This window comes from Suncus etruscus, chromosome 5 (assembly GCF_024139225.1).
Source record: "Suncus etruscus isolate mSunEtr1 chromosome 5, mSunEtr1.pri.cur, whole genome shotgun sequence".
Classification (NCBI taxonomy): domain Eukaryota; kingdom Metazoa; phylum Chordata; class Mammalia; order Eulipotyphla; family Soricidae; genus Suncus; species Suncus etruscus.
Window position 1 is genome coordinate 97,597,173 of NC_064852.1, and position 13,092 is coordinate 97,610,264.

General features: G+C 36.4%; 1 protein-coding gene across 1 annotated transcript in view; it reads left to right on the top strand.

Moving 5' to 3' along the window:
• Positions 1-6,343: 6,343 nt before the first annotated feature.
• ABCB11 (ATP binding cassette subfamily B member 11) overlaps positions 6,344-13,092 on the top strand; it is a 90,238-nt gene continuing 83,489 nt past the window's right edge. Inside the window, exons 1-2 of the mRNA XM_049773529.1 lie at positions 6,344-6,437; positions 12,251-12,269. Of these exons, the coding sequence (XP_049629486.1) occupies positions 6,362-6,437; positions 12,251-12,269 (95 nt within the window). The 5' untranslated portion in view covers positions 6,344-6,361. The remainder of the gene's footprint in view (positions 6,438-12,250; positions 12,270-13,092) is intronic.

Here is a 13,092-nt window from a genome sequence, read left to right on the forward strand (position 1 = left end):
TGAAAACAGCAAGATCAAAAAGAAAAATTACATTCAAGGGAGCATCCTTGAGATTTACAGCAGACCTGTCACCAGAAACACTCAAGGCCAGAAAGCAGGGGTAGGACATAGTGACAGAACTCAATGAAATGAATGTTTCACTGAGAGTACTGTACCCAGCAAAACTCACTTTCTGGTTTGACGGAAGAATACATGGTTTCACAGACAAAAAACAGCTTAGAAACTTTACAGACTCAAAACCAGTCTTAAGAGAAAAATTGAAAGACCTAATTTAAGATAAGACTGACCAAAAGACACACCAAATTTCGATATAAAGATGGCATTTAATCCCAGGACAATTCTTTCTCTCAATGTCAATGGACTAAATGCACCAGTTAAGAGACACAGAGTGGCTAAATGGATCAAAAAACCCAAACCAACCTTCTGCTGCCTACAAGAAACGCACCTGAATAGTCAGAACAAACACAGACTCAAAAGGCTGGAGGAAAATCACCCAAGCAAACAACACCCATAAAAGAGCTGGAGTGGCCATACTAATATCAGATGATCAAACTTTATACTTAGGAAAGTTGTAAGGGACAAAGATGGACATTTTGTATTAATCAAGGAATACGTACAGCAGGAAGAAATCACTCTCCTAAACATATATGCACCAAATGAGGGGCCAGCAAAATATTTAATAAAATTTTTGACAAATCTAAAAGATAATATCAATAACAACACAATAATTGTGGGGGACCTCAACACGGCTTTGTCAACACTGGTAGGTCAACCAGACTGAAACCCAACAAGAATATACTAGACCTGAGAAGAGAAATGGAAGAAAGAGGCCTAGTGGATATATATAGGACACTCCATCCCCAGAAACCTGGATACACATTCTTCTCCAATGTACATGGGACATTCTCCAGGATAGACTACATGCTGGCACATAAAACATACCTCCATAATATCAAGAGGATAGCAATATTGCAGGCTACCTTCACTGACCATAAGGCTCTGAAATTATATGTGAATTCTAAAGGGACACAGAAGAAAAACTTTAACACCTGGAAGTTAAACAGCCTCATACTTAATCACCAGTGGGTCTGAGATGAAATCAAAACTTTCCTGGAAACAAATGATAATAAAGACACAAACTATTAGAACTTATAGGACACAGCAAAAGTAGTACTGAGAGGAAAATTTATAGTCTTGCAAGCACACATCAGGAAGAAAGAAGGGGCTTACCTGAGTAGCTTAATGACGCAGCTCATAGAACTAGAAAGTGCTCAACAAAAGGATCCAAAAATAGGGAGACAGAAGGAAATAACAAAGCTGAGAGCAGATATCAATGAAGTAGAAACCCAAAGAAACAATCTGAAAGATCAACGAAAGCAGAAGTTGGTTCTTTGAAAAAATAAACAAGATTGATAGACCACTGGCAAAACTAACAAAGAAAGAGAGAGAGAAACTTGATAACTTCTATTAGGAATGGAAGAAGAGAGATCACTACTGATATGGCAGAGATTCATAGGGTAATCAGAAACTACTTTGAGAAACTCTATGCCACTAAAAATGAAAACCTGGAAAAAATGGATAATTCTTGGACTCTTATAATCTTCCATGGTTGAATGAAGAGGATATAGAATATCTAAACACCTCCATCACTATTGATGAAATTAAAACGGTAATCAAAAGTCTGCCCAAAAACAAAAGCCCAGGCCCAGATGGATTAACTAATGAATCCTTTCAAACTTTCCAAGAGGAACTACTACCAATCCTGACAAGAATCTTTCATGAAATCGGAAAAAAACGGAAACACTTCCAAATAGCTTTTATGAAGCCAACATCACCTTGATACCTAAACCAGACAAAGATGCTATGAAGAAACAAAATTACAGACCAATATCGCTGATGAATGCAGATGCAAAGATCCTCAAAAAAATCCTGGCAAATAGGATCCAATGCATCATTAAAAAGATCATCCACTACGATCAAGTAGGTTTCATCCCAGGAATGCAAAGATGGTTTAACATCCATAAATCTATCAACATCATACACAACATCAACAAGAAGAAAAATAGAAATCACATGATCATATCAATAGATGCAGAGAAAGCATTTGATAAGGTCCAACACCTATTCTTGATCAAAACTCTCAGCAAGATGGGAATGAAATGAACCTTTCTCAATATTTAAGGCCATCTACCACAAGCCAGTGGCAAATATTATCCTCAATGGGGAAAAACTGAAAGCCTTCCCTCTAAATTCTAGCACAAGACAAGGCTGTCCTCTCTCACCACTCCTATTCAACACATCACTGGAATTACTCGCTATATCGATTGGGCAAGAAAAAGATATCAAGGTAATCCAGATAGAAAAGAAGAAATCAAGCTCTTGCTGTTTGCAGATGAGATGATACTCTACTTAGAAAACCCTAAAGACTCTACCAAAAAGCTTCTAGAAACAATAGACTCATATAGCAAGGTGACAGGCTACAAAATTATCACACAGAAATCAATGGCCTTTCTATACACGAATAGTAATAAGGAAGAAATGGACATTAAGAAAACAACCCATTCACAATAGTGCCACAGAAACTCAAATATCTTGGAATCAACTTGACTAAAAATGTGAAGGACCTATACAAAGAAAACAATAAAACTCTGCTTCAAGAAATGAGAGAGGACATGCGGAAATGGAAGCACATACCCTGCTCATGGATTGGTAGGATTAACATAATCAAAATGGCAATACTCCCCAAGGCATTGTACAGATTTAATGCGATTCTTCTAAAGATACCCATAACATTCTTCAAAGAAGTGGATCAGGCACTTTTGAAATTCATTTGGAGCAATAAACACCCTAGAATAGCTAAAGCAATCATCAGGAATATGAATATGGGAGGAATTATTTTCCCCAACTTTAACCTGTACTACAAAGCAATAGTTATCAAAATATCATGGTATTGGTATAAAGACATGCCCTCAGATTAGTGGAATAGGCTTGACTACTCAGAGAATGTTCTCCAGACATACAATTACCTAATTTTTGATAAAGGAGCAAGAAATCCTAAATGGAGCAAAGAAAGCCTCTTCAACAAGTGGTGTTGGCACAACTGGCTAGCCACTTGCAAAAAATTAAACTTAGACCCCCCCCAGCTAACATCTTGTACGAAGGTCAAATCCAAATGGATGAAAGAATTTGATATCATACCTGAAACCATAAGATATATAGAACAACACGTAAGCAAAACACTCCAGGACATTGAGACTACAGGCATATTCAAGGAGAAAACTGCACTCTCCAAGCAAGTGAAAGCAGAGATTAACAAATGGGAATATATTAAGCTGAGAAGCTTCTGCTCCTCAAAGAAAATAGCACCCAGGATACAAGAGCCCCCACTGAGTGAGAGAAACTATTCACCCAATACCCATCAGATAAGGGGCTAATCTCCAAAATATACAAGTCACTGACAGAACTTTACAAGAAAAAAAACAAACATCTAATCCCATCAAAAAATGGGTGAAGAAATGGACAGACAAAGAAGAAATACAAATGGCCAAATGACACATGAAAAAATGCTCCACACCACTAATCATCAGGGAGATGCAAATTAAAACATCTATGAGGTATCACCTCACACCACAGAGATTGGCACACATCACAAAGAATGAGAACAAACAGTGTTGGCGAGGATGTGGAGAGAAAGGAACTCTTATTCACTGTTGGTGGGAATGCTTCCTAGTTCAAGCCTTATGGAAAGCGATATGGAAATTCCTCCAAAAACTGGAAATCGAGTTCCCATACGACTCAGCTATTCCACTCCTAGGAAGACAAAAATACAATACAAAAATCCCTTCCTGACACCTATATTCATCGCAGCAAGACTGTGGAAAGAACCAAGATGCCCTTCAAAAGATGAATGGCTAAAGAAACTGTGGTACATATACACAATGGAATATTATGCAGCTGTCAGGAGAAATGAAGTCATAAAATTTTCCTATACATGGATGTACATGGAATCTGTTATGCCTAGTGAAATAAATCAGAGAGAGAAAAATGCAGAATGGTCTCACTCATCTATGTGTTTTAAGAAAAATTAAAGACATTCTTGCAATAATAATATTCAGACAGAAAAGAAAAAAAAGCTGGAAGTTCCAGCTCACCTCATGAAGCTCACCACAAAGAGTGATGAGTTTAGTTAGAGAAATAACTACATTATGAATTGTGCTAATAATGAGAATGTATGAGGGAAATGGAAAGCCTGTCTAGAGTACAGGCGAGGGTTGGGTGGGGAGGAGGGAGATTTGGGACATTGGTGATGGGAATGTTGCACTGGTGATGGGTGGTGTTCTTTACATGACTGAAACCCAAACACAATCATGTATGTAATCAAGGTGTTTAAATAAAATAAAATATATTAAAAATAATTATATAAAAAAGAACATGTAGATAAAAAAGTTACCATATTAACTTATTATTACAAGATCGTTCTCTCTTTTCCTTTTTTTTTTTTTTTTTTGTTTTTTGGGTCACACCTGGTGGTGCTATGGGGTTACTCCTGGCTTTACACTCAGAATTTGCTCCTGTCAGGCTTGGGGGACCATATGGGATGCTTGGATTCGAACCACCATCCTTCTGCATGCAAGACAAATGCCCTGCCTCCATGCTATCTCCCCGGTGCCTCGCTTTCTATTACTATTACTTGTATCTTACATTTCTTTCTCTGAGCAAACTTGCTTGTGCTATCTGTAAGTCATTTTTAAAAATATTTGAATTTATTTATTATACTCATGCTTCTGCTTTGTTTCCTAACTATTAATATTAATAAAAAAGTAGATAATTTAATCAATCCTGCAACAATAAATGATTTTATGTTTATTAAACATATTTTAAAAATCTTTTTACTTACTTTTTTGTTACAAAATTAATACATTTTTTATCAGAGAATCATTTTAATGCTAGATCATGACAGTCTTTTATTTGTTGGGTTTAGGAGTTTCATATATGCAAAATGTATCAACACTTTAACCTATATATCTTACTATATTTACTATTTGAGTCTCTTTTTTTACTATATTATTTTTATATTCTGTAGGTTGTTCTTCTTTCTTCTCTTCTTCCTTTTTCTCCTCCCCTCCTCCTCCTCCTCCTCTTTCTTTTCTGTTGGATTGATAAAATTGTCTTCATTCTCAGTTTTCATCCTTTACTTGTTAGTAAACTTCTTAGTACTAATAACCTTAATTAAGTCATCCTGATCATTCTTAATTTTCTTCTCTTAGTTCAGTTAAAAGTCTTACATAATGTTGCCTCCATCTCTATTATGTACATAATTGTATGTATATGTATGTATATCTGAGATATTTACATATACATATATAAAATTGACACTTGTTATAACCTCCTGAAATTATATCTAGTCCTGAAGCTTAGGGCTCTGGCACAGTGATAGGGAGTTGCGTGGTCCCAGTGGTCCTAAGGACTACATATTGTCAGAATAGTATAGTAGCAGGGTTCTTATATGGGGGCTGTTAGCATGAGTTCTATTGCTCTATCTCCTTGACTGTATTCTGGCTTGTGGAACTAAATTTATAAAGAAATAGTAAAGACTACTTTTCAATATTTGTGTGTCACTGGTCAGTTACATTGACTCAATAAACTCAATAATGTGGCCAGTTTATTATGTTATTATAGTTTAATTATTATTCAAGAAGAAATAAAGGAAAGGAAGTAAAGAGAAAGCATATTAAAAATTAAAATAATAACTAACTACCAGTCAGAGAAAACTATTCTTAATGATATGGGCTTACCTTTGCTAATATTTTCCCTCTTTTAGAGAGTTGATAAAAAGAAAATGGGGCCTGGAGCTGGAGATATAGTACAGCAAAGAGGGCACTTACCTTGTATACAGTCTACTTGGGATAAATTTCTGTGATTTTTTTGTTTGTTTATTTGTTTTTGGGTCATACCCTGCAGCGCTCAGGGGTTACTCCTGACTCTATGCTCAGAAATAGCTCCTGGTAGGCTCGGGGGACCATATGGGATGCCGAGATTCGAACCACAGAACTTCTGCATGCAAGGCAAATGCCTTACCGCCATGCTATCTCCAGCCCTTGGGTTAAATTTGTGTCATCCTATATGGTCCCCCAAGCCCTGCCAGTAGTGATTTCTGAGCACAGAGACAAAAATAGACCTCAAGCACTGCCAGGGGCTTCCCCCAAACAAAAAGCCTACTTTTCTTTGAGATGTTTAGTGATAGGTATTTCTTTTACCAAATTAACATTTAATTGCTATTTTGATTAAAGATAAAAGAAAAATTGTAATAATTATTATTATTTAATTTTTTTAAAACTGTCAACTGCAGGTTGTAGTTATCATGCCTGAAGCTGTTATTCTTCGCGGTGTGAAGAAATTTGGAGAAGAGAATCATGCTTTTGAATCAGATGAATCATGTAAGTAGCTTACATGTCTTACTCATGTCCTTACTGTCTCTTGTACAAAGAGAAGTGAAAATAAAAGTGGAACAAACCAGCAATACTTCAAGGAACATAAAAAGAAATCAGCAATAATATGTAGAATTTGTTTGAAAAGTAATTATTTCCTAACTGGGTAATTCTCTAGAATCCATAGAATAAGTGAAAATGCTAGATAGAAATGTATAAAATAGGGGTGAAGGAAGGCATGTCATCTATAAACATCTATTTCTAGTTTAAGCAGGGTGGTTTCTGCATTGACTTTATTGCCTTTATTCACTTTTATTTATATTTTGTCACAATTGATGAGTTAGTGATCATTTAATGACAGTTTTTCCTCACAAAAACTGTAAAAGGCTTTGGTGGCCAGAAAGAGATACAATCTCAGTACCAGCAAAGTAATCAGTGCAAACCATGCACTACACTCAGGAATCACTTTTTTAAAATTATATTAGTTGATTTATCATTGGTTTATACCCTCCTCCTAGCCCTCTAGTAACCACTATAATTTTTTTTGCAAACATATTGCAAAAATGTTTATTACAAGCTATTAAAAGAGAAAAACAGTGTTATCAAGTGATATGCATTTTAGGAAACAAAAATTATTTAAAAAATGTGAATTGTGTGGTGAGATAAATTGCTTTTAAAAACAAGTCCAGAGCCAGAGTGATAATACAGTAGGTAAGGTTTTATCCCTGTCATCCTATATAGTCCTCTGAGCCTGCCAGGACTGATTTCTGAGCGCAGAGCCAGGAGTAAGCTATGAGCATCTCTGGGTGTGGCCCACAAACAAGAAAACAAAACAAAGGAAGAATATGTGTCACCTTGTAAGGGTGAAGGACACAGAGTCTGAGCAAATATAGGAGTTTCTTTTTTTTGACAGTATTTTTTTACCTTAATAATTGAAATCCCACATATTAAAAAAATAATTTGATAGTGGCTTTTACCTTCTTATTTGTTTCCTATAGCATAATCATTTCTATGCTCATCTTTTTGTCCCAAGAGGCATAATTTTATATTTTTGATGGTAGGGTAGTATTCTATTGATGGTAGGGTAGTATTCTATTGAGTAGACATATTATAGCTTCTTCCAGTGGTTATGCAAGCTGAGTTCAAGTTTGAGCTATTGTAATTAGTCTATTATTTTTCCCCTCCTTTCTTCTTCTTTTTTTCCTTTATTTAAACATCTTGATTACATAAATGATTGTGATTAGGTTTCAGTCATGTAAAGAACACCCCCTTCACCAGTGCAACATTCCCACCACCAATGTCCCAAATCTCCCTCCTCCCCACCCCACCCCCACCTGTACTCCAGACAGGCTTTCCAGTTCCCTCATTCATTCACATGATTGTGGTAGTTCTCTGTGTAGTTATTTCTATAACTTCACTCACTACTCTTTGTAGTGAGCTTCATGAAGTGAGCTGGAAGTTCCAGCCCTCCTCTCATTGTCTCTGAGGATTGTTGCAAAATTGACTTATTTTTCTTAAAACCCATAGATTAGTGAGACTATTCTGTGTGTGTCTCTCTCTCCCTCTGACTTATTTAACTCAGCATGATAGATTTCATGTACATCCATGTATAGGAAAATTTCATGACTTTATCTCTCCTGCCAGCTGCATAATATTCTATTGTGTATATGTACCATAGTTTCTTTAGCCATTCATCTCTTGAAGGGCATCTTGATTGTTTTCAGAGCCTGGCTATTGTGAATAGTGCTGCAATAAACATAGGTGTGAGGAAGGGGTTTTTGTATTGTATTCTTGTGTTCTTAGGTATATCCCTAGGAGTGGAATAGCTGGGTTGAATGGGAGCTCAATTTCCAGATTTTGGAGGAATCTCCATATCGCTTTCCATAGCAGTTGGACTAGATGGCATTCCCACCAGCAGTGGATAAGAGTTCCTTTCTCTCCACGTCCCCGCCAGCACTGATTGTTCTCATTCTTTGTGATGTGCGCCAATCTTTTTGGTAGAAGCTTTTTGGTAGAGTCTTTGGGGTTTTCTAAGTAGAGTATCATGTCATCTGCTAAACAATGAGAGCTTGACTTCTTCCTTTCCTATCTGGATTCTCTTGATATCTTTTTCTTGCCTGATTGCTATAGCAAGAACTTCCCGTACTATGTTGAAGAGGAGTGGTGAGAGCGGACAGCCTTGTCTTGTACCAGAATTTAGAGAAAAGGCTTTTAGTTTTTCTCCATTGAGGATAATATTTGCCATAGGCTTGTGGTAGATGGCTTCAACTAGACTCTTTCATGAAATCAAAAAAACAGGAACACTTCCAAATAGCTTTATGAAGCCAACATCACCTTGATACCAAAACCAGACAGAGATGCTGCCAAAAAAGAAAATTACAGACCAATATCCTTGATGAATGCTGATGCAAAGATCTTCAACACAACATCAACAAGAAAAATAAAAACCACATGATCATATCAATAGACGCAGAGAAAGCATTTGATAAGGTCCAACACCCATTCTTGATCAAAACTCTCAGCAAGATGAGAATGGAAGGAACCTTTCTCAATCTAGTTGGATTCATCTTTTTGACCCATTTTGCCACTCTGTGTCTTTTAATTGGTGAATTTAGTCCATTGACATTGAGGGAGATGATTGTCATAGGATTTAATGTCATCTTTGTAGATAAGTTTGCTGTGTTTGTTAGTCTATCCTGTCTTAGAATAGACCTGTCAGTTTTTCCTTTAAGGCTGGTTTATCATCTGTGAAGTTTCTGAGCTGTTGTTCATCCATGAAGTTATGTATTCTTCCTTCAAACCTGAACTTGAGTTGGGCTCGGTGAGGCATTCATTTCATTCAGTCTTGTCACAATATCCCACCACTGTCTTCTGGCCTTGAGAGTTTCTTGAGACATGCCTGCTGTAAGTCTTAGGGAAGCTCCTTTTAATGTAATTTTCCTTTTTGTTCTTGCTGCTTTCAGTATTCTATCTTATCTGTGGGATTTGTCATTATAACGAGGATGTGTCTTGGGGTGTTTTTTCTTGGGTCTCTTTAGCTGGTACTCTTTGGGCATGCAGTATTGGATTACATGTAGTCTTTAACTCTGGGAGTATCTCTTTGATGATGTCTTTGACAGTTGATTCTTCCTGGAGATCTCCTACCTGGGTCTCTGGGACTCCAATGATTCTTATGTTGTTTCTGTTGAGTTTATCAAAGACTTCTATTTTCATCTGTTCACATTCCTTGAGTACTTTTTTCACTGCCGGTTCATTTGTCTTAAGGTTCTTTTCCAATTTCTTCTGTTGTGTTGAGTTTTTCTGCATCACATCTTCCAGTACTCCGATTCTCTCCTCAGCTGCTATTACCCTGCTGGCGAGGCCATCCATTGAGGTTTTCAGTTGAGCTACCATGTTTTTCAGATCTGTTATTTCAGTTTGGAGTTTTCTGATTTCTGTCTTTGTGTTCTGTTCAGATCAATCTATGCTTTCTTTGAGTTCTTCAAACATCTTCCATATTGCTATTTTAAGTTCCTTATTCGAGAGGTTAACCAGGTGGTTAGAATTTATTAGGTCATCCGAGCTTTCGTCTTCATTCTCTGTGGATGGTGTTTGCATGCAAGGTTTCCCCATTGTCACGCTTGTAGTGTGGTTTTTCCTGCGTGTTGTATTGGGGTTCATTGGTTAGAAAGAGTGCGTGGTTGTGTAGTGAAGCAGCCGCACTCTTCTGCTGCCTCTAGTTGACAGTTTTTTGGGGGGTGCGCTCTCTAGGCCTCTGAGGAGACCTTCAGGGATTCAGAAACACAGGCAGACAGGCACAGGAGAAATTTCCCTTGAATTCCTCAGAGTGAACAAAGGCACAGTAGGGCAGAACCTCCGCAGGCCAGAGAGCTCAGCTTATTAGACAGCGACCCCACAGCTAGAATTTACTCACTGGGCAGCTTCAAAATGCAGTTTTTTGGGGGTGCGCTCCCTTGGCCTCTGAATACAAATTTTAAAACAAAATACTTGGAATAAGTTATGCCAGGGAGATAGTTCAAAGGAATATCTCTAGCACTGCATGTCCTGGGACTTAAGGGTGACCATTGTTTAAAAATATGGCAAAGATTTCTACAACTCTCTGCAGAGAAACCAATCTGACAAAAACTCCAGATATTCCAATATTTGGATTGGTATCACTGGGACGTTTTTTGGATTGAGTGTGGGGACCCTCCTCTCACCTTCCAGAAAACGTGACAGTCAAAAACAAGCCCCACACAAGCTTCAGTTTCAACAATAGTGCTTGAAAGTCCAAGACTGTAGAGCCACAAATTAACTCTATTTTTACTGAATACTGTCAATCCCATAGAAACATGACAAGTTAGACCCCACAGTGTGTCTGAAGTCTCCTAATGTTCAGAAACAAATGAAATGTGAGAATGGTAAACTAGAAATGAGATTATTAAATCTTCTAACTATGATTTAATGACCTCATTGGATACAACAATTTTTGCAAATTAACTTATTGCTGTACTCTCCTTTTTTCTCTCTTCTTTTTTTTTTCTTTTTTAAAATAAATTTGCTCCCACTTACCTGGAAACAAATGTTTTATAATCAGCTATGTCATCTATAAGATACAGGCTCTTAAAAAGAAGCAAATTAAATTTTAAAAAATTGTCAAAGATCACATGATTAATAATTAATGGGCTCATAATCTAGTCCAGTTCTTGCTAACCCAAAGAGGTTAATATTTACATTATTATGATACTTTATTCTAACTTCAATTATTTTCTTTTGGAGGGAAGCTTTCCAAGATTTCCCAAATGGAGTTTAGTGGTCTGTGGGCTGCTTCTGGAGATTTTGTCCCATTGGTATTCTCAGCTAAATATTAGTAGCCAAGGATAGAGAGTTACTCAAGCCCCATGGTACAAGGGACACTAGAGTCACCCTGGCAATGCTTACTTGGCCTACCAAGACCACTTGGCCATGCTTAGGATTACACTTAGCAGTACAGTGTCAATGAGATTCAATTTCCACTCTCAGATCATGTGAAACATGTGCCCCTAACCTTGAGTGGTTTCCTAAACCTCTTAAACTAAACTAAGCTAAAAGTTAAGGAGATCCAGGGTGTGGGGATGAATGGCAACAAGTAATATTAAGATACTGAGTTCCTTTACTTATGATTTCCTTGTACTCATGCCCTCACTTTCAGTTCCTTCTCTACATCTGCTCTGATCCCTGCTAGGAAAAATTATATGCAGCACAGTTCTTTGAATACCACTGGCATTGAAGTGTCAATAATGTTCTATTGTTATTGTTAATTTGTGGCTCCTCTTTATTTTTTAATTTGGGGCCACTCAGTGGTTATTCCCAGCTCTGCCTCAGGAATCAATCCTAGCAAGTTCAGAGGGCCATATGAGATGCTAGACATGGGTCAGCCACACGTAAGGCCAGATCACTACCTGCTGTACTATCACTCCAACTCCAATGATTTATATATTTAATAGAAAATTTTGATGTTTCTGAAGAAAATAAATGAATAATACTGTGTTTAGTAGTTTAAAAAACAGACTTTTGAGTTAATTTGGAGACTCAGGATTTCATTTCAATCAGAAACACAAAATATTCATCTTAGAGAAAAATTGAAATATGTAGTGAAGCCAAAGTATTATATCCGAGTATCTTCTATGATTGAAAGAATGAGACTGAACATGAGAATAGGGAAGAGAGAAAAATAAAAATAATCATCTTAAAATAGTCCATGAATGAAAAATTAAATCAATTGTAGAAAAGTTTTTCCAGAACAAATTAATGACTAAGTTGCATTTTTGTTATATTAACTGATTTTTATTTTTTTCTTACAGATACTGATAAGAATTCAAAGTAAGTGATTATTTTAACATCCGTCTGTAATAACTCCATAATGTTCCTATAAAATGTTCAAAGGAAAGACTATATTCATCAACATTTTAATTCCTGTAAAGTGGCATGTAAAATCCAATCCTCTTTTTCTTTGGGATTTATATTAAAAATCTTTAGTATGTCAAAATCTCAACTATGAATAACTTTATATTTGTTTTTATTTTGGGGCCACAACCAGTAGCACTTGGGGGTGACTCCTGGCTCTGCACTCAGAAATTACTCCTGACAAGCTAAGGAACCACATGGGGACTTCAGGGATCAAACCTGAGTCTGCCACATGCAAGGCTGTACTGTTTCTCTAGCCTCTTATGTTTAAAATCATGGTTAAGATTCAATAAAAAAGTAAATAAATACATAAACCTTCTGGAGTGCTTTTCTGGATTGGACTGAAATCACCTCTCCAGAGTTTCTGACTGAAACAAAGAAAATTAGACAACTTCTTCCCATAGGCAAAGAATAGAAATGTAAATTTTAATTGTTAGATATTTTTAAAAGATTTATTTTCTTCTTTCTTTCTTTCTTTCTTTCTTTCTTCTTTCTTTCTTTTTTCTTTCTTTCTTTTTCTTCTTCTTTTTCTCTTCTTTCTTTCTTTCTTCTTTCTTTCTTTCTTCTTTCTTTCTTTTTTCTCTTTCTTTCTTTCTTTCTTTCTTCTTTCTTTCTTTCTTTCTTCTTTCTTCTTCTCTTTCTTTCTTTCTTTCTTTTCTTTCTTTCTTCTTTCTTCTTCTTTCTTTTCTTTCTTCTTTCTTTCTTTCTTTCTTTCTTTCTTTCTTTCTTTCTTTCTTTC